Below are 23,421 nucleotides of genomic sequence, written 5' to 3'. Positions count from 1 at the left end.
TAAGCGTAATGAGTAAGATTAAGAAAGGGACGCTTAGATGGTTTGGGCATGTAGAGCGAATGAGCGAAGAAAGGAATGTAAGGAGGATATATGATGCAAATGCGAATGGTAGCAGAAGTCGGGGACGCCCGAGGAAGACATGGCACTATCAAGTGAATCAGATACTCGAGTCGGGCCATGTCAAGAGTCAGAATAATAGAAGAGTATGTATGATACGATGTATGAATGTGAATGAGGCAAGGAGTGTTTGCCAAGATCGAGTTGTTTGGCGGTCCGTCCTCTCTGCCTACCCCTGCGGGGAAACGGCGTGATGGTTAGTTAGTTAGTTAGTTAGTTAATTAGTCGCCTGTAATATCAATACAAATTGAAAAAATCTCCCGAGTAAAAATAAATGCCGCCGACGGGAATTGAACCCGCGCCTTATGACGTCCGGTCAGACGCTCTGGACCACTGAGCCACGTCGGCTTATTTCCAACCCACCAAATAATTCAATATGTACTAGTACTTAAATCAACAATTACTGCTAATTATATTTTTTCCACCTCTAAAAAACCAACTTTATTTTTGTAGGAAAGGCATTGTTAGAACTAAATTTTCCACTAGATGGCGTCGAGACATATTATATCTACATTTGTTGGTGAAATATTTTAACATGTAAAATATATATATATATTTTTTTAATGTATAATAAGTATAGCACAAATGATAATAAATTATTATAAGCAATAATTAGTCCCCTGTAAAATCATTATCATAATTTATGATATCATATATCGGGAGATATTTTCAATGCGTATTGATATTTCTGGCGACTAATTAGTGCTTATAATAATTTGTTATCCTTTGATATTTCCATTTAAAATCTTCCTAGGAAAGTGTTGCAAATGGGTATTACTGCTTTTTTAAAATTATTATTGCGCGACCAACCAGAGTCCTTTTATCTGTACGCACACATTATTTGATTTGCTATCCTTTTCTAATGCGTTTCGTTTCTTGCTTGATACTAAAATCAAGAGATGCGCGCGCTGTTATATAGCTATTTCATCGGCACACACATATTCTCTGAATTGCCATAATTCTTATTCGTTTTGTTTTAGCTATGAAAGATTAAATAAGAATTGTTCGATAAGTATGACTCGTCTTGTAAATACAACTGTCTTTAGTCTATGTTAAACAGTCGACTTTGGGTGATTGTGACCACTGAATATGTGGTCAAAGAATGCCCTCTTCATTCATTCCCCACAGGGATTGATGAGGTCCTAGACTGGCTCGCAAAGCTGGATGTGCGTCTCTGACCCCCCACCATGCGGAAGCACAGGACGAACTAACCCCCAAAGCCTCGACTGATTCCCTCCTCCTGTTGCAGGTGAACTTCAGCTGCTGTGGACGGACCGCGTGTCAGGCAAGACCCTGGCCAGTCTGCGTCTCTATTTCCTGCCAGAAAACACTCCTGCTGGCCGATCACACCACGGAGAGGTAAGAACAAGCTGCTTGCTGACTTTAATTTACTGAATTGAAAGAATCCCATCTAGAAGACACTCCATGCCTGATGTCATAATTATGTCGTAATCTGACGCCCGGAATGCCATAGTGGACGAATATGAGAACTATAGAGAAACTTCTACAGTTCTCTTGGGATATTAGAGATGGCAGCACTTATGTTTGTAGCAAGTAAATAGGGCTAGTGTGTATGGCAGACGTTAGCGTAATAATTAATAATATAATAGATTTGCAAAGGATTCAGCAGTTCTCTTGGAGTATTAGAGATGGCAGCACTTACGTTTGTAGCAAGTAAATATGGCTAGTTTGTATGGCAGACATCAACGTAATAATATAGATTTTCGTATGAAACTTCAACAGTTCTCTTGGAATATTAGAGATGGCAGCACATATGTTTGTAGCAAGTAAATAGGGCTAGTTTGTATGGCAGACGTCAACGTAATAATATAAATTTTCGTATGAAACTTCAAAAGTTCTCTTGGAATATTAGAGATGGCAGCACATATGTTTGTAGCAAGTAAATAGGGCCAGTGTGTATGGCAGACGTTAGCGTAATAATATAATAGATTTGCAAGGGATTCAGCAGTTCTCTTGGAATATTAAAGATGGCAGCACTTCTGTATGTAGCAAGTAAATAGGGCTAGTGTGTATTGCAGACGTTAGTGTGTATGATAGATGATTTGCAAGGGAAACTTCAGCAGTTCTCTTGGAATATTAGAGATGGCAGCACTTCCGACTGTAGCAAGTACGTGGGGGCGATTGTGTGTGCCAGACGTTAGCGTAATATAATAACGTAATAGATCAATGTCTCAAATGGCGTATAGGTAAAACCGCTTTGTTGAAATCCGTGTTCGGTGAGTCCATCGTCTCGTCGCACAGTGGGCTGAAAATCGCCTTTCATAGACATAGAGACTTGAATTTTCAAGGGTATTTTTTTTGGCTAGAAATGAATTCTGCTGATGCTATAAAATTTCATATGAAGCAATTGCGTGTACAAATGAAGGAGTTATCATTTTTTTAAGAAAAAATTGTATGGCACTGACATTAAAAATGAGGCTATCTTTGGAATCATAAGGTTGGCCATTCTATCCTTACACACAGATATACTACTATTTATTTGTATTTTTTTGACATACTTCGTACTGTGGCGCAACTTGCGATTTTTTTTTTAAGTCCTCAAAGTTGAAAAAACACTTTTCAATGTTGATGATTCATTTTAATGCTTAAATGCTTTACATATGAGTAGGCTTGCAGTGTTAAAATATTGTTAACTAGACAAAGCATTCAAGACGCATTTAAGCATTAAAATGAATCATCAACATTAAAAAGTGCTTTTTTCAACTTTGAGGATTTAAAAAAAAAATCGCAAGTTGCGCCACAATACAAATGTATGTCAAAAAATTACAAATAAATAGTAGTATATCTGTGTGTAAGGATATAACGGCAAACCTTATGATTCCAGAGATAGCCTCATTTTTAACTCCTTCATTTGTACACGCAATTGCTTCATACGAAATTTTATAGCATAGTAATGATCAGCAGAATCCATTTCTAGCCAAAAAAATACCCTTGAAAATTCAAGTCTCTATGTCTATGAAAGGCGATTTTCAGCCCACTGTGCGTCGGTCACATCTCGCCGCATGTTTAGTGGGTACTGTTTATAATAATATTTATATTGTGTAAATGGGGTCACTGGCGTCAGTCCTCACATATTTCTATGTTAATACATGCACAAGCCAAATAAAGATGCTAGAATTAAATGGATAAGCGATGGCTGAAAAGTGACCACCATTTAGCCATAAATATAATATACAGAAGTCACCCGTGACATGTAAAAACATGCATTTAAAAAAAAAATCGTGACATCAGGTTGTTTCTGTATCTGCAGACAGACTGAGCCATAGCAACGCGTCGCCGGTACACCTAGTAAATAATAAAAAAAGTTCCATTGAACACATTTAACAAATTATTGTAAATACACCCAAACAACTTGAAAAAATATATGTCGCAGACGGGAATTGAAACCGCAGCCTTCTGATTGCCGGTCACCTGCTCCACCCATTAAGCTACGTCGGCTTATTCCAAACCCGCCAAATAACTTCATATGTATCAATATTTTTTATTATTAATAATTATTGCTTCTTACTTTTTTACGAAGTACGTCGAGTGAGGTATCTCTTACTACGTTTTGATTCGTGCTAAATCGTATGATTGATGATGAATACTAAATGTAATACATATTGAAATACAATACGTAATACACAATGTAATACAAAATGTAATACACATTGTAATACAAAATGTACTAAAATCTGTAATACGAAATGTAATGAAAAACGTAATACAGAATGTAATACACAATGTAATACACAGTGTAATACAAAATGTAATACACAATGTTATACAAATTGTAATACACAATGGAATAAACATTGTAATACAAAATGTAATACACAATGTAATAAACATTGTAATACAAAATGTTATTAAAACTGTAATACACAATGTAATGCAAAACGTAATACAGAATGTAATACACAATGTAATACACAATGTAATACACAATGTAATACACAGTGTAATGCAAAATGGACTAAAATCTGCAATACGCAATGTAATGCAAAACGTTTTACAGAATGTAATTCACAATATCATTCAAAATGTAAAACACAATGGAATAAACATTGTAATACAAAATGTAATATACAACGTAATATACATTGTAATATAAAATGTTATTAAATCAGTAATACACAATGTAATGCAAAACGTAATACAGGATGTAATACACAATGTAATACACAGTGTAATACACAGTGTAATACAAAATGTGATACACAATGTTATACAATGTAATTCACAATGTAATACACATTGTATATGTAATACACATACAAAATGTTATTAAATCTGTAATACATAATGTAATGCAAAACGTAATACAGGATGGAAAACGTAATACAGAATTTAATACATAATGTTATTCAAAATGTAATACAAAATTTAATACAAAATGTAATACACAATGTAATACAAAATGTTATACATAATGTGGTAACCGGATAAATCATCACAATGATAATTCATCACATCTTTAAAAAGTTATATAAAGTCATGGAAAGCGATGAAAAAAAAAACTTTATTAACTGGGTTATGTAGATTAGGTTAAAAAAAAAATTTCATCGTTTCTAATGACTTTATATCACTTTTTAAAAGTGTGTTGAGTTATCATGGAACCACATAATGTAATACAAAACTGGCGAATTTACATAATTATTATTTAGTCATTTGATTTTATGATATAAGGTTTTTTGATTAGAACTTTGTTTTGGTCCAAAGATGAAATTTCTAACATACTAGCTATAGTTGTATGTGCTGTGCGTCAGTCTTGCGTGAAGTCTGGTTCAAGCAGACTTCAATTTTGCTTTGAATTTAAGTGTCAATTTCTACATTGAAACTCATTCTCTAAATAACTCAAGACATTCAATAAAGTAATCCACCCAATATATAGTATTTTTTACAGAAAATTATAATAACTGCCATTTTAAAAATTGGTACTGTTTTATCAAGAATTCAGATCACTGCATGATTTTATAAGGGTCTGCGCTAGTATCATTTATTTATTTATTTATTAACGGACATCGTCCAAATTACAAAATAATAACACGAATAAAGTAAAATGAAAAATATAGGAGTAGACAAAGGTACATGAAAGCAAAGACATATGGTAGATATAATATTAGAAAATAAAGTGACAAGTCGAATCAAGTCAAGAATACGCCGTGGGTCAGGACCACAGGACACTTAATATTCCGTCACTTGTTTAGCGACTGGCAAAAATCATTCAGGACGGGTTGTTTCGGAGAATTTGAACAATTCATCAAATTTCAACGTTCATTTCCGGCTTCTGTGAAAGTCCTATTCAAGTTCTGTTATTATATCATTATAGGCTAGTTGCTTGACAGAACTGAAATAAAAACAGAACTTGAAAAAATCTTTCGCATAACTGGAAAATGAGCTTTGAAATTTGATGAGTTGTTCAAATTCTCCGAAACAACCCGTCCTAAGACTTATCCCAAAAAAGTTAAGGTTTTGACTTGAGTTGACCAGTCTACACATTCTGGACAATGGTGAATAATATCCATAATTTGTCAAATGATGGTTGAGGAAGAGCAGTTCATTATTTCTGAGTCTTTGCGGGGATATTGAAGGGAATGAGTTGCAGTAGAGTAGGTGAATGAATAATACCATTTATAATTTTGAAGAAGCAAATGAGGTCATATATATCATATAGTTTAATGAATATATTTCCAGCTTGTACCACCGTTACAAATAATATATTGTTCTATAAAGCCTTCGATTCAAGCGATCTCTTGAAATCTTACCTCCCTTTTGCGATAATACGACTATTCTTGAAAACAAAGATTATTTTTATCGATAAGAACTACTCCAAGTGTAAGAATTTATTGTGAGGTAGTGAACGAAATAATATACAGAATGATATCAATTTTAATAAATTTTTTTATTTTTTTATTTATAGAATACATGATAATACAATAATACATTTTCTTACATGTGATACATTAAATCACCACACTAGGCGACTGCCTGTCTCGTGGCGACCAATGTGTGACAAATGCATGGGATCAAAATTGAAATACTCAATATCACCAATGATACTAATATTAGGTCGATAGATTTAATATTTATGGAGATTAAACAGGGTTTAGTGAAGAAACGTAAAAGTAAAGGAAAATTAATTTTAGTAAAAAGTAAATGTAATACAAATGAAATACAAAACCTAACACTAAATGTAATAAAAAATGTACTAAAATCTGTAATGCAAAACGTTTTACAGAATGTAATACACAATGTAATACAAAATGTACTAAAATCTGTAATACACAATGTAATACACAGCGCCCTTGAGGTGATTTTGCACAAAACCGGCGCTATATAAATCATCCCAATATTAATATTATTATTATTAAAACGTAATGCAGAATGTAATACACAATTTAATATCCAATGTAATACACATTGTAGTACACATTGTAGTACAAAATGTAATACACAATGTAATGCACAGCGCCCTTGAGGTGATTTTGCACAAAAACGGCGCTATATAAATCATCCAAATATAATTAATATTATAACTTAATGCAGAATGTTGTACAGAATGTAATACCCAATATAATACACAATGTAAAACGTATTGTAATACAAAATGGAATACACATTGTAATACAAAATGTAATGCACAGCGCCCTTGAGGTGATTTTGCACAAAAACGGCGCTATATAAATCATCCAAATATTATTATTATTAAGGCCATGCAGTTATTAGTAGTATAATAACCTATTTACGGCGATGCACTACGTCGTGTAATATTTTAAATTATTCCGCTATCAATAACAACCCTTACGTAGATGGCGATAAGGTTTAAATTCCCGCTTAACACCATCCGCCTGTTTTGATTTATGCAAGAAAAAAACATGGCCAAAAAGTGCCTTTTATATTAGTTTGTGGATGTTCAGGCATAAATATTTAAATGTTTTTCGATCATTTTATAAAAAACCTAATTTTCCACATTATACAATAAAATCATAACCGAAAATGGGTTCGTAAGTAGGAGATTTTGAACTTTAAAGCAGTTTTCATAGGCCTTATACATTATTTTTTTCTGGGCTTATAAAAATACCTATCTAAAAAATACTCGATTATTTCAAAGGCCAAGATGTATTCTACTCGCAGTATTTAATTAAAGCATCTGAAACATTTCTAGGCGACCAAATTTTCAAACCAAAAACACATGATTTTGCATTACTACCTTAAAATGTAATGCAAAATGTTATACAAAATGTAATACCCAATGTACAAAATGTACTAAAATCTTTAATACACAATGTAATGCAAAAAGTAATACAGATTTTAATATATAATTTATTACAAAATGTAATACGAAATGTAATACACAATGTAAAACATATTGTAATACATAATGTAATAAAATCTGTAATCATCAATCGATACTTCGCTTGAAACGGCTTCGGCCGTGTTTAAGAACAGATTTTAATAGCCAGGTATAACCCCACCTTCCTCTTACAATCTCTCTCCCTCCCCACTGCCTTCACCGTCACAAAATACCACAATTGAGGATGCTGTAGTCTCACTATCTCCAGACTATTGGACTCAACTCAAAAACAAAGGTTTTTTTACTATCAAGTGATAAAAATGATCCTGTTAAAAGAGTGATATCATGCCGAATTCGTGATAGAATATTAGTCATTCAGAATATATCGAGAGCACGTGTTCTTTTCATAATAAATATAGACAAAATCAACACGTCAATATCAATAAGTAGTTGGCCTTCCTCATAAAACACTCGCTTTTAACTGATAATTTGTTAGTTAGTTAATAATTCAATTCGTTCGTTAGGTCTGCAGTCCCGGTTTAACACGAAAACGGATAATTTGGACCGACATTTATTTCGTAAATTAACCGCTGTAACATCGTCACAAATTCAAAACACATTGTACAAAATTCAATTTTTTGTATTTATTTTTTCGTGTTATTATCAATGTTGAAACAATGAAAACAGTTTAGTTATCTGGGGAAATGAGTTATATTTGCTGTAGCAATTTTACGTATCGTTATTTGATTCCGTAATTCTATTACGATGTTAATATATATTTATATAATAACTGAATAAATAAATCGATATTACGAATGCAAGCTGCGGCACGTTGTTTCCGCCGGTGTTCAAAGACTGAATTTGTTCTGTTGTGTATACAGCGAGGCCAAAAGTCACACCACAAATAAAATAATAATAATAATAATGTTATATTTTAACTTGCTGACGTTTACCCGGCGTTGCTAGGGGTTATCTTTATGAGATAGACATATACCATCTAAGATTTTTTTGTAGATCTTTTCAAGATCTACAATTCCGTAGTACATTATTTTGATGTATCTCATAAGGTTTAGCCAGCATTAGCAATGTAAGCGCCCAAAAAATATTTTTTTTACGACTTGATTACAAAACATCGAATTTTTGCTACTTTCTATAAATATAATTTGCATGTTTTATATATGTAAACCTTACGGAAGAAATTCTCTAAATGATAGTGAAAACGTTATCAAAATTCGTTGCGTAGTTTAGAAGAACTAAGCGCACAAACAGATAGGCGCGGATAGCGACTTTATTTCATACTATTTAGAGATTGTATACGTATTGCTTGCGTACAGCGTGTTTCAAATTTGTAAAAGAAGTTAATTTATTATATATGTACGTCGTCTTCTGCGCTCATACCGCGAAACTATGGGTGGTGTTTATCCGGTGACCGAATATCTCATCATAATGACAATTCAACACACCTTTAAAAAGTCATGAAAAGTGATGAAACAAAAGCTATTTTTATATAATCACCACTTTATAATTATTATTTCTTCGCGCTCGGTCAGCTGTTCTATATCAGATTTGAAATGTGAGGGTGGCCATTTTGTTTTCTAAAAAGTAAAGCCGGGATTACACAGGACATTTTTTTGTTTATTTAAAATTGCTTTGTTTAAAAAACTTTAGGTTTTTTTTGTTTTTGCATTGTCATGAATTACCCTCCAAACTTTCGCGGTATGAGCGTGGAACATGGTGTATACAAACAATAGTATCCCGGTGTGGGTTTTTTCAATCTAATAAACAAATCTACATTTTTATTTCTTATTGGATGAAATTTTGCACACCGTCAGAACAGGAGGAAAGTCACTATTTACAAATGAAATTTCGAAAAACAACCCCAACTATTTTCCCATTCATAATATTGATGCTTATCGATGAAATGTTGCACACTTCACTTTTAAAATACGAGGAAAATTAATGTCTTCGTAAAGCCCGGGCAGCGTCGTCTTTACAAATGGTTCGTACCGGTAAGTTCTTCATCATTGCACAAGCAATTTCTTCACACCGTAATGATGATACTTAATAGGAGGAATTCAAATATTGTCAGGTAAGGTTAGGTTCCTTTTCATCTTTACATCATACGTGTTGTCTGACAAAGTCCTAACAAATCTGTGCCCCCTGATGCACCGGTTGCACCGGGACAGGAGTACCCCTGATCTCGTCAAGTAGGGAAGATAGTCTCGTTGTTTGAAATGACTTTAGCCGTCTTTGATGACAAGATATGAAGAGCTCAGTATTTCAACATACACCAATTGGGGACACTCCGGACGGTTAGGAGCAGTTGGGACTTAATGCGAAGTAATACAAAATTATGTATTTCTCTTTTGAAGATTCGATCGCTTACAAATATTATAGATGCTGAGAAAATACTGCGAGTAGAACACGCCTTAGAAATAATCGATGATTATTTTGATAAATCTTTTTATAAGCCAAGGAAAAAAGTATCAAAACTATAAAAACTGCTTTATAAGGCAAAATCCCTTATTTACGCAACCTTTTCGGGTACGGTTTTACTGTATAATGTAGCAAATAACAACAACATACATAAGCGCAATTACATTGCGAACTCCCCAATACAACGGTTTCACACTATGGGAAACCAATACTTAGGTGATGTCAATATGTTTAATATTAACTTTGCGAATTGTGTGGATCACGTAAAAGATTTATTTCAACATTATTCCTAAATGGAAGTTATATTTTTTGTAAACCAGTTAAATCGCTGTATTTTTTAATTTATGTTCTTGTTATTTTTAATTTTGTTTCTTGCATATATTATTTTTAATGAAATTTTATTTTTATTATTTCTTTCTCATATTTCAAAACTCTCTGTCATTAGAATTGTACCACCTACATGTAAAAGCCCTCTGGGCGTTAAATAAATAAATTAATTAATTAAGGTCTTTAGATTACAGTCGGAAAAATTTTAAATATTTTTTACAAAATTTCACGAAATATTTTTTTTTTGTAGAAATCAAAACTGGCAACCGGTGTAAAGCGGGAATAACATCTTAACTTTATATCCATTTGCGTAAGGAGTGCATCTAAATAGTATAAAACAGAGTCACTATCTGCATCTGTCTGTTTGCGCGCTTAGTTCTTCTAAACTACGCAACGGATTTTGATAGCGTTTTCACTTGCATTTAGAGAATTTCTTCAGGAAGGTTTATATATATAATACATGGATATTATATTTATAGAAAGTAGAGAAAAGTTGATGTTTGTCCTAGAATTTAAAACCTCAAAACGTTACTCCGAATTTGATAGGATTTTTACTATCATTTAGAGAATTCTTCCGGCAGGTTTATATATATACATGGATATTATATTTATTGAAAGTAGAGTAAAGTCTAGCAACGCCGGGTACACCACTTCTTCTTCTTCTTTCTTCGATACCCCGGGTCACCAATTTAACACCAAATTAAACGAATTTAAAAATTAAACAAAGCAATTCTAAATAAACAAAAAAATTATAATAAAAATTGTCCTGTGTAATCCCGGCTTTACTTTTGCGTGTAATGCACGTGTTTAGAAAACAAAATGGCCACCCTCACATTTCAAATCTAAAATAGAACAGCTGACCGAGCGCGAAGAAATAATTATTATAAAGTGGTGATTATATGAAAATAGCTTTTGTTTCATCACTTTTCATGACTTATCATTTTTTAAAAGTGTGTTGAATTGTCACTTTGATGAGTTATCCGGTCAACGAATAATCACCACCCATAGTTTCGCGGTATGAGCGTGGAAGACGACGTACATATATAAAAAATTTACTTCTTTTACAAATTTGAAACACGCTGTACGCAAGCAATACGTATACAATCTCTAAATAGTATAAAATAAAGTCGCTATCCGCGCCTGTCTGTTTGTGCGCTTAGTTCTTCTAAACGGTTCCATGATAAATCAACACCATTCAACACACTTTTAAAAAGTGATATAAAGTCATTAGAAACGATGAAAAAAATAATTAAACCTAACCTAACCTAACCTACTTAACCTAACCTACATAACCCAGTTAATAAAGTTTTTGTTTCCTCACTTTCTATGGCTTTATATAACTTTTTAAAGATGTGATGAATTATCATTTTGATGATTTATCCGGTCACCCTTCTAAATTACTCATCGGATTTTGAAAGGGTTTTCACTAGCATTTAGAAAAATTCTTCCGGAAGATTTATGTATATATAATACATGGATATTATATTCATTGAAAGTAGAGAAAAATCTAGCAACGCCGGGTAAACCAACTTTTTCTTCTTTCTTCGATACCTTGTGTCACCAATTTAGCACCAAATTAAATTAATTTAAAAATACACGTATATAAATAATACTCCGTTAATTCAAAAATGTCTCGCATTCGAAATTGTTCTTTGTTCCGTTTTCGAAATAAGAAAATGGCTTCCCCCTGCCCCCCCCCATCCTCACCCCCTCTCCACCCACACCTTGGATCCCCCGTGAACCACCCCTCACCCTTTGGTATACGAACAGATCTCTGGTTACGAGGTATATTGTCTGTACGCCGAATAACATTAATCCTTTTAAAGGTTTAATAAGTCATTTTATGTAATTTTGTAAAAACTAAAAAGCACACAACATGTAACACGCTCAAAGAAGCGATGCTAGCAGTCCACAATGATGCGCTGATACCTATACTGATGTGTGTTAGTGAGGCAATGATGACAGCGGACTGAATGCTTTAGAAATGAGATCCTTGAGACGTACGTGTTTAAAACCATGTTAAAATGTGGAGATTTGCAAAAAAATGAGTTTAAAGAGAATGCATGACGCGAATGTTAATGATAGGAGAAGTCAGCGACCTCCGAGGCAGGCATGGCACGATTGAGTGAATTAAATACTTAATTGGTCATGTCATAACGGTGTTTGAATGTGAATAAAGCAAGGATTGTGTGCCAAGATTGAGTTGTTTGGCGGTTTATCCTCTCTACATGCCCCATAATGCGAATCTTAATGCCAAATCATTATTTTGATTAATCTTTTTATAACGAATTGGTGTACATTATGAATACCAAAAAATATGCTTTAGATAAATTGAAGATTTTCCTATCGTCTCGCTTGAGTAGAATACAAATAAAATAATAAATTACTCAATAACAAATTTTTTTTAAAAAGTTGTTTACACTACGCGTTCATACATTTCTATTGAAAAAAGTAGTTTGCATTTATATTTTTTATTGTGTAATTTATAGTTTTATTTGTATTCTACTCAAGCGAAACGATAGGAAAACCTTCAATTTATCTAAAGCATATTTTTTGGTATTCATAATGTACACCAATTCGTTATAAAGATTAATCAAAATAGTGATTTAGCATTAAGCTTCGCCTTAAGCGTGAGCGAGTAAGCATATCTTGTTATCTTAGTCACACCCGTGGTGTAGATTGTAGTATTCGACGCAAATACGAAAACGAAGTGATTGTTGAATGTCTATTTTTGTCGTACATGAACAACGCTTTAATTAAGAACTTAGTGGGAACATAAGAGTGTTTTTTACTTGCCACGAGTTTGTGGGACAATATCAAGTCTATATGAATTATTATTGATGGTTTAGCTTTTTAGTTTTACTCTTTCTAGTTTCGCATTCTGTAATTCAAGCCTCGGGGTGAAAAAATACCCCTCAACGGGTAAAGGGAGAGGGTGGTGGCGGTGTGAGGTGAGTGGGGTGGGGTGGGGTAAAGGGGGACGGAGTTTAGGGTGCAGATGGAGCAGGGGAAGATAATGAAACGTGGAAGATATTGCATAATATTATGGATTATAATGATCATTTTAAAACATGTTATTTAGTCATTTAAAACCTGTTCTAATAGTGATTATGGCCTAATGTAAATATAACATGACTTAATCTAACCTCACCTATCCTATATGTTGGGACTCTTGTCTAAAATACACATAAAATTAACTAAAGAACAGATCAGATTAGGTTACGGAATGGGTCGGTTCGGTTACGGTATGGTTCGGTTACGGTATAGTTCGGTTACGGTATGGTTAGGTTACGGTATGGTTAGGTTACGGTATGGTTCGGTTACGGTATGCTTCGGTTACGGTATGCTTCGGTTACGGTATGATTCGGTTACTGTATGCTTCGGTTAGGTTACGGTATGGTTAGGTTACGGTATAGTTCGGTTACGGTATGGTTCGGTTACGGTACGGTCCGGTTACGGCATGGTTTGGTTCGGTTACGGTATGGTTTAATTATGTTATGGTTTGGTTAAATTAGGTTATATTCATTTGGAAAGTATCTTTTGATTCAAGTTTGTTTAGATTAAGTTAAGTTAGGGTAGTTAAAATTCAGTTAACCCTTTCAATACCAGAGTTCTTTCTCAGGAACATGAAGCAAAAAAAAGTTTAAATAAATTAAACATAATAAAAATAAAATAAAAATATTTTGTGGTGTCTATTTTATCTGCTAGATCGCAATCTTTATTACAGCGACAAATTACGTAAATATAATGACAGTATTTTATATAATCCATTAGTATTTTTACGTTATCTTTATAGAGTAAAATTCCCCAATTCCTCGTATATGTGCACAATATAATACAAAATTTTACAGCATTGACATTTTTGGTAATAACCTAAAGAAATATCGATATGAAGTAATGCGTACGATCGATTATTAATATGAGAGTATGGAATGTATCGGCAGCATCTCCTATCCTCTTCCTATTTTCCTCTTCCTCTCCCCTTCCTTTAACACCAAATTAATTTTAAGATATTAAAACTTTATTTCCAATGAACTTTAGCATAAGAAACTTCTGTGGCTTGACTTCAGTTAACTTGTATATTTATATCGATCATTGGATATGATGTAAAAGTTGTTTGTTTCTTACAAATAAATATTTATACATGTTACGCTGTAACCGTCGTACTCTTAATAGATAATACGGAGGTATAGCAACGGGTTAGTAGAAAACGTTACTCATATCACGCGCTTGCGTACTGCGTATACCGGTCGTAATACGGCAGTAATAGTGTTTGACAGATTTTTAAACCGCCCTTCCCTCAGGATTAGGGACGTAATACGATCTTATCAAGGCCCCGTAGTAAGCGTTGAAAGATTGGCTTGAAATGGAGATATGTACATATCAATGTTAAAGGGATGGCGCCAATACTAAGAAATGATAATAATTAAGGCGATGCCATACGTAGTAATGCAAAATCATGTGTTTTTGGTTTGAAAATTTGGTCGCCTAGAAATGTTTCAGATGCTTTAATTAAATACTGCGAGTAGAATACATCTTGGCCTTTGAAATAATCGAGTATTTTTTAGATAAGTCTTTTTATAAGCCCAGAAAAAAATAATGTAAAGGCCTATGAAAACTTCTTTAAAGTTCAAAATCTCCTACTTACGAACCCATTTTCGGTTATGGTTTTGTTGTATAATGTTGCAAATTAAGTTATTTATAAAATGATCGAAAAACATTTAAATATTTATGCCTGAATATCCACAAAATAAAATAAAAGGCACTTTTTCGCCATGTTTTTTTCTTGCATAAATCAAGTGGGTTAATTTCCACTTCCAAGATACTACTTCATTAATTCATTTATTAATTTATTAATTAATTTATTAATTATTTAATACATTTATTAATTAATTCATTAATTCATTCGCTCACTTATTCATTCATCTATTCATTCATTGATTTATTCATTTGTACATTCATTAATTCATATAATAAAACTGAATTGAAATTCAAATGCTGAATTTCATCTTGAACATAATCTTCTACCTGTGGTGAAGTTCTTATATCTGCAGATAGGGGTCGCTGTTATAGAGAGGGTAGTGTTGGGAGGGGGGTGAAGGAGGGGGCGTAAGGAAAACTGTATGTTTTACGAGAGCCTGAAGTATTTAGCGGAATTTTAATAGAATATAGAGTATGTAATGGGATAATCACAGTGCAATGGCGTATGGATCATATACAATCAATTATGGTACTAGACCTAGTCAAAAATCACGGGATAGGATAACTTCTTGTAATTTATTTTATGCACAAGAGTCCCAACAGCGAGACTATATCCTCAATTGGGTATGTTGTTAGGCTGAAGGTAGTTGGGAGGGGGGGGGGGGGAGATGGGTGGGAGGAAGGTGGGAGGAAGGTGTAGGAGTACCTGTCATTTCAAGCAAAGTTTTAAGAGGAAGCTATATGCCAAAAATGTAAATATTCTTGGTATACCTTATATTGTAGGTAATAGGCATTAAAATCGCTTGACAAACGGAGTCTAGAAACGTTCGATTTCAAGCAAAAAACTGGTTTTTATTTATTTTGTAAATAATTTTATAAGAAAGCAAAAAAGTTAATCAAGTGAAACTGTCACAGATAATTTTAACTATAATACTGTATTTTTTTAAATTGTTTCCTTTATGCGTTCATACATTTCTATTGAAAAAATGTTTTTTTTAGTAGCTTACATTTATATTTTTAATTGAGTAATTTATTTTTTTATTTGTATTCTACTGAAGCGAAACGATATGAAAACCTTCAATTTATCTAAAGCATATTTTTTGGTATTCATAATGTACACCAATTCGTTATAAAGATTGATCAAAATAGTGATTTAGCATTAAGCTTCGCTTTAATGATGATCTTACACCAGGGCGATACTGAAAGTATCTTCCACTCTGAAACGTGCCGCAAACATACCATATATTATTTTTAATATATTAATAAATAGTATGTATTTACTTGCGCACGTCGAGATTTGAGCCCGCGACCTTCGGATTGTTAGTCGAGAACCTTACCCCTCGACCACGGAGGCCGCAAACCTACCTATTTTACCGCTTGTCTGAATTCTTCACATAATCAGTTCCAATTTTGAAAATAAATTTAAATTCAAATCAAATTTGTGTTGAACGTGAATAATTTCACGCAGTTATAACTCACATCATGGACATCGAAATTAATACGTTTGATATACAATTGTATGACTGAAAATTGATTTTCAATATTAACCCAAAGAAATTTAAACGAAAGAAATACATGTTTCAAATGTAGATTTAAAATAATTTCTGGTAAAATATATTATATTGTACGTACAGTGTACATGGCTCGCAGATGCTGCGGACAGGAAACAAATGCAGATACTGTAGTGCGTCCAACTGAATTTGAATTTGACGGCCACCTCTTGTCTGGAGCCCCAAAATACCTGAAAAAACACTGGACTCGAAACGGGCGGTCCGTTTGATAGATTTCCCTATCTCGAGCGCCGGCGTCAGATGGAAACGTGGCCCTGTTCTACCGGTATTAAAATGAAAGATGCTCCGAGGAACTAGCGTCAAAACGCGCACCCAACATATGTAACATATGACATTTGTCACATGAGACTCGTACTGAATTCAACAGCTCGGATGTGGAACGATTTGTCGGCCTCTGTGTTTCCTCCCTCATACAACATGGGTTTCTTCAAGGCCCATGCTCACTCCTTCCTCTGCTCAAAAAGAATCACCACACAGCATCCCCAGAGATGCCCTCCTTTGTGGAATTAAAATAAATTTTTATATTATATTAATCCTACGTAGTGATTTAGCATTAAGCTTCGCCTTTAATTAAAAACAAATTGAGTTCATTGAACGAGAGGTACAATCGCAAATAAACGAAATTGGTATTTTGTTCGTATCGAATGCATTTAGTTTTTATCTACTAATAATTAATTCGAATTTTGATATTTTTTGATGAAATTTTGCACACATGACTTCCAAAACAAGAGGAAGATTGTTCTATATTTGATTTTGGAAAACTTCACGTTAAGCCCGGGCAACGCCGGAGACATCAACTAATAAAGCTCATCAGCTTCTGTTTGTTTGTGCTCTTAGTTCTTTTAAACTACGCAACGGATTTTGACAGAGTTTTTACTATCGCATAGAGTTTTTTTCTTCCGGAAGGTTTATATACATAATACATGCATATTATATATACAGGGTGTATCGGCACGTACCCGACAAACTTTAACCAGCTATTCCTTAGCACATTAGGAGTAAAAAATGTTATGGGCACTTTGCTGTCCGGTAACATTTTTTTTTTAATAAAAAAATTATCATTCATATTTTCACCACATGTCACCACTGTTTTATCCTTTGTCAAAGTTTGAAAACCCATCTGGCAATATTTTATTCGAGTTTCGTTGAATAATATACGTACGTACCTACATTGGCGTGCTTTTACAATCACAACGAAATGGCACGGCACCATTCGTCTCATTTTTAACTATTATTATTTAGTGTGTGCGAAAGAGCGAAGACGCTTTTTGACAAACTTGCTTATAACAGCTGTTGAACACGAAACGCAATGCCAATGACAGTGATGTAGTGTGGAATTTTTTTTTTTTTTGTTTTTAATTGAAAAAAAAATGCTACCGGACAGCAAAGTGCCAATAACATTTTTTACTCCAAATGTGCTAAGGAATAGCTGGTTAAAGTTTGTCGGGTTAGTGCCGATACACCCTTTATAAGTCTAGACTTGTCAACTCAAATCAGGACCTTGCATTTTTTGGTGTAAGCCTAAATGATTTTTGTCAGTCATTACGCAAGTAATATTTTATATTGATTCAAAACCTTGATCTTGTCTGGACCTGCGATAGAGCTCAAAACATTATCTCTATTGTTTTGCGCGCTATTTGTGTCATAGCATCTTTTATTGTAATATTTCTACCTGAATTAAGTTCGTGTAGTATTTAATGTGTTAATTGGACATTGTCCGTTTGTAAATAAATCAATAAATACGAATATGTACAAATATACATATTATTTTTCCTATTTTTAGGTTTGCAGTCTGCGGTCTGCAATCTGCGGTCTGCAGTCAGCTGCCGTAATTGAAAACGCACCTTATCTAAAAAAAGTGGTTTAAATAAATTTTACACAAATGATAAACAACCGTTTACGCTAGATTAGTGCTTGTTTATCAGTTTGTGTAAAATTTAAAAAACGTTTCTTAGTAAGGAACTATTTAAATAATTATTCAGCCGTTTTACGTGCTTTCCGCCGGTGTGCGGTCTGATAGGAATATGTGTTTTGAAACGACGATACAACTTTAAACAGACGTCAGTTTAATTCCATTTATTTTTAAGTTATTTGCTTCATTGAACTTTGAACGCGCGTCGTAAAATAATAGTTAGCAAATTTTGATATTATAATAAACTAGATGAAGTGTACCCTGGCGTTACTGGGGGTTATCCTTAAGAGATAGAATTGCTTGAATTGAACCTTGAACATTGAAACCTTGCTGGAATTTTCTCTAAACCTTTCCATGCCAAATCACTATTTTGATTAATCTTTATAACGAATTGGTGTACATTATGAATACCAAAAAATATTCTTTAGATAAATTGAAGGTTTTCCTAGCGCTTCGCTTCAGTAGAATACAAATAAAACTATAAATTACTCAATAAAAAATATAAATGCAAAGCACTAAAAAAAATATTTTTTCAATAGAAATGTATGAACGCATAAAGGAAACAACTTTTAAAAAATTCAGTATTATAGCTAAGATTGTATGTGACAGTTTCACTTGATTAACTTTTTTGCTTTCTTATAAAATTATTTAGAAAATAAATAAATACAATTTTTTTGCTTGAAATCGAAGGTTTCTAGACTCCGTTCGCCATGCGATTTTAATGCCTATTAAGATATACAATTCGGTAGTACATTATTTTGATGTATCTCATAATGTTTAGCCAGCTTTAGTAATGTAGTGTTCGAAAATATATTTTTACGACTTGATTATAAAACATCGAGTTTTTTCGACTTTCTATAAATACAATATTCATGTATTATATATGTAAACCTTCCGGAAGAAATTTTCTAAATTATAATGAAAACTCTATCAATATCCGTTGCGTAGTTTAGAAGAACTAAGCGCACAAACAGACACGCAGATGGTTACTATATTTTCATTTTCAATAAAATGTGTTCCAATTTTGTCCTGATCTGAACTGATCTAAATTTGTCTGATAAACAATTAACACTGTTAATCTCAATTGACCTTCCAGGTTAATATGTTCCTGTATATTATCTGCATTTACATATTAAAAGTAAATAATAATACATAATATACATTATAACACAAGCACGACGTTCATTGGTCAAATGCTTTGTACACATAATTTTGTATTAGTGATCGATTATTGTTGTCTTGTCTGTAGTTAGTAATAAGATAGATCATTGTAGAAATATATTGTATACTAGCTGTACCCCTGTGCTGGTTGCTGTTGTTCAGTCTGTCTGTGTAGATAGATAAACAGTAACGCGTTTTAATTTTACCTCCAACAGATGGAGTTATTATTATTATGTTTATCACGAAAGCTCACGGTTTAGTCTGAATTCTCGACAAATCAGTTCCAATTTTTAAAATAATTTTTGGTTAAATATTATATTGTTTAAAGGTACTTTATCGTTTGTATAAATTTTTCACACAATTAGTTACAATTTTTTAAATGACTCTTATAAACAAAATTGAGTTCATTGAACCAGCACTTGTAAAGCACCCAGTTAGGCTCACATTACCAAATCATATTTTATATAAAAAAATTATTCCGTGTATCAATAAAGAAACAGAAAACAGAAATTAGTATTCTAAATAACTTTAAAATTAGTCAATTTCAGGGTTATCGATAATATCAAGATATACACGGTGTCTGGAAACTCGTGGTGCAAACTATTGAATTTAGTGAATCTACATCACATTTGGAGTCGATTATCTGGTATAACTTTTTTTGATTCGAGCTTCCATTTTCGAGTAAATCGAGTCCAAAGTTGTAATTTTTTAGGCATAATTAAATTTTTATTAAAATTAATGAATTAATTTTAATAGTTGCCCAAAAATGGTAGAAAGTTGAAAATAAAATCGAAACATTCTGATAAGTTGAATTCTCTGTGATATAGATTCATCAGTTTTCTGATTTTTCCATCAGTTTCCGGACACTGCTCTCAAAAGTTTTGTAGTAAAAACTTGTTTCTTATTGCGTTCTTACCCAGTAATATTATTTCTTCAAACACAGTAAACGTAATTTGTGGAACTTTTTAAATTATAAATGATCAACCAATATTATTATATGGTGATTAAATTTCGGGTTATTATGCCGTGTTGCGCTTCCTCCCTTTTTAGCCAGCGCGTTTCGGATAGGATTACAAAGTTTATCATCAGAGCAGATGGTAATGTTATTGCATACTTCATTTCCGTTAAAAAAAAACAGATTTTTATTATTCTTGTAAAGTTTACAAAGTGGACTTAATAATGATGAAAAATCTGTCTGTTTGTCACACAATAACTCTGAAATGATGAGCTCTGACGTTGTAAAATTTTTAATGGCTTAATTTGTCTGAAATTTTTATTGTAATTTTTTTTTGTCTAACTAAAAACTCTTCGACGTTGGCCCCTGACGTCATGAAATTTGTACACATTGTTCTGTACGAGATTTCACGCTCAACGCGAATATTTTCAGCACGATCGAATTTCGAAATCGGTTGAAAATTCTATTACGGTGAGCTCTGGCTTCTTGAAATTTTGCACAGCTTTTTGTTCTGTTGATAATTTGAGGCGTATGTGTGGTAAAACCATGTATGATCGTGTGAGGAATGTGGAGATCCGCAAAGAGTGCAAGGCTGATGTAAGCGTAATGAGTAAGATTAAGAAAGGGACGCTTAGATGGTTTGGGCATGTATAGCGAATGAGCGAAGATAGGAGTGTAAGGAGGATATATGATGCAAATGTGAATGGTAGCAGAAGTCGGGGACGCCTGAGGAAGACATGGCACGATCAAGTGAATCAGATACTCGAGTCGGGCCATGTCAAGAGTCAGAATAATAGAAGAGTATGTATGAGACGATGTATGAATGTGAATGAGGCAAGGAGTGTGTGCCAAGACCGAGTTGTTTGGCGGTCCGTCCTCTCTGCCTACCCCTGCGGGAAAACGGCGTGATGGTTAGTTAGTTAGTTAGTTAGATAATTTGAAAGCTAACGCAACATTGGTTAGCTCTCTAAGTTGCTTACAACACCAGTTATATAGATTTTAAATATCAATTAAATTGAAAGTACGCAATAATAATAATATTTTTTTGATTTGTACAGCGCCGTTTTGTGTAAAATCACCTCAGGGGCGCTGTACAAAAATATAATACATTTATACAATGATCTATGTTATTACTAACTATATATGGAGAGATTTGTAAATAAAAATTATTTAGAATTGTTACTAAGGCAAAGGTATTAAAAATAATACGTTAACTTTATAACCACCGCTGAATTAATACATTTAATAAATAAATAATGATTAATGATTATAATACAATACCAATGCACCCCTGTATAAATATTTTCTAAACCGTCCATTCAATTTGGTGTGGCTCCCTTCAAGGGATTATATCCCTTAAACTCTGCTATCATAGCGCCTAACATGGCCAGACAAATTCCACTGGCAAGCTTCCGAAATGTTGTGCGCGTGTATTGGTTGTTCTACCTTGATTCTGGTGCCAGTTTTTCGATTGGAGTTTAAAAAATAATAGATTCTTTTTATTGTTTTGTTAATATTAAAAAAATAGTTGTATGTTTAAAAGTAGGGATGGAATTATAACGATAAGAACATGTCGGATTTGCCGATACGCTGTCGTCGATAAAACAATTTTTTTTTATCAATGTTTTAATCATTTTTCTAAGTCTTGATTTTAAGTTATTAATTAACTAGTTGACATGTAGCCGGCGTTGCTCTGATTTCAATAAATATAATATACATGTATTATATATTGTATATAAACCTTCCGGAAGAAATTCTCTAAATGATGGTGAAAACTCTAACTCCGTTACATATTCTAAATGTCTAATATGTCATAGTCTAAATGACACAATACACCCAACACAAATAAAACAGTTTACGTAATACTAATAATAGACTGAGAAATTACTTATTTGATATTTGTATGTTTATATATCGTAAAGTTGTTTATTGAGGTATATAAATAGAGTCTACGTTCCTTTTCTCGTCAGAATTAATATATTCAAGCAAAACATTGCACATTGGAAGCTGCAAATTTTCCTAGTTCCCCAACTTGTTTTTGAAAAACGTCCAGGGTAATAATGACGTTCAACATTTAGATGCACTTCACACAGACTTCAAAACTAAGTTTGAGGACATCTTGACTGTGGAAATGGAATGTTGAAGAATCCGATATCATGTGACAAGAAGAACTGTTTGTAATAAGCGGCAACAAAGAACTTAAGGGGCAGTTCTGTAGGGCCAGCTACAGAAAGAAATTCCCGTTGCGTATCCTGCTTCATTTTCATTTGGTGTAATACCTCACAAGGGTGCCCCTGTCTGCACAATGTAAAGATAGAGGAACTATACCGCCACCCGGTTGTTGGACAGGCAAGGGAAGGGAATCTTTTTACGAAAAAAATAAATGATGATCACATGGGATGTTAATAGTTTTAGGAAAATTCAATATTCGGTCTACGGAAAAAAAAATGGAAAGTGGTTTACGGGGCAAAAAAGTTTAGGAACCTCTGTTCTATCTGCACAGAGAGACAGAGCCACAGCAATGCGTGGCGGGGTGCAGCCATTAAAATAAAACACTTCTTGCCTCATTCACATTCATACATCGTCTCATACATATTCTTCTATTATTCTAATGCTTGACATGGCCCAACTTATTTGATTCACTTGATCGTGCCATATCTTCCTCATGCGTCCCCGACTACTTCTACCATTCAGATTTGCGTCATATACTCTCCTTACATTCATTCGTTATACATGCCCAAACCATCTGAGCGTCCCTTTCTTAATCTTACTCATTACTCTTACACATGCCTTGAATTCTTTGGAAATCTCCACACAAATCATACACTCATACATAGTTTTACCACACATAGGCATCAAGGATTTCATTTGTACAGCATTCAGTCAATTTCCATCCTTCCTCTGCCAGTTCCGGTGATCGGATAATTCATCAAAATGACACTTC

The 23,421-nt window shown here is 33.3% G+C and overlaps 1 protein-coding gene across 1 annotated transcript in view; it reads left to right on the top strand.

Moving 5' to 3' along the window:
• LOC149414042 (uncharacterized) overlaps positions 1-23,421 on the top strand; it is a 121,881-nt gene that overhangs the window by 53,066 nt on the left and 45,394 nt on the right. Inside the window, exon 3 of the mRNA XM_089643965.1 lies at positions 1,367-1,476. Coding sequence (XP_089500091.1) covers positions 1,367-1,476 — 110 coding nt within the window. The remainder of the gene's footprint in view (positions 1-1,366; positions 1,477-23,421) is intronic.

Source organism: Hesperophylax consimilis, chromosome 20 (genome assembly GCF_061612785.1).
Source record: "Hesperophylax consimilis isolate HC1 chromosome 20, BYU_Hcon_1.0, whole genome shotgun sequence".
Taxonomy (NCBI): Eukaryota; Metazoa; Arthropoda; class Insecta; order Trichoptera; family Limnephilidae; genus Hesperophylax; species Hesperophylax consimilis.
The sequence above is the reverse complement of the archived record's forward strand: the minus strand, read 5'-3'. Positions and strand labels throughout refer to the sequence as shown.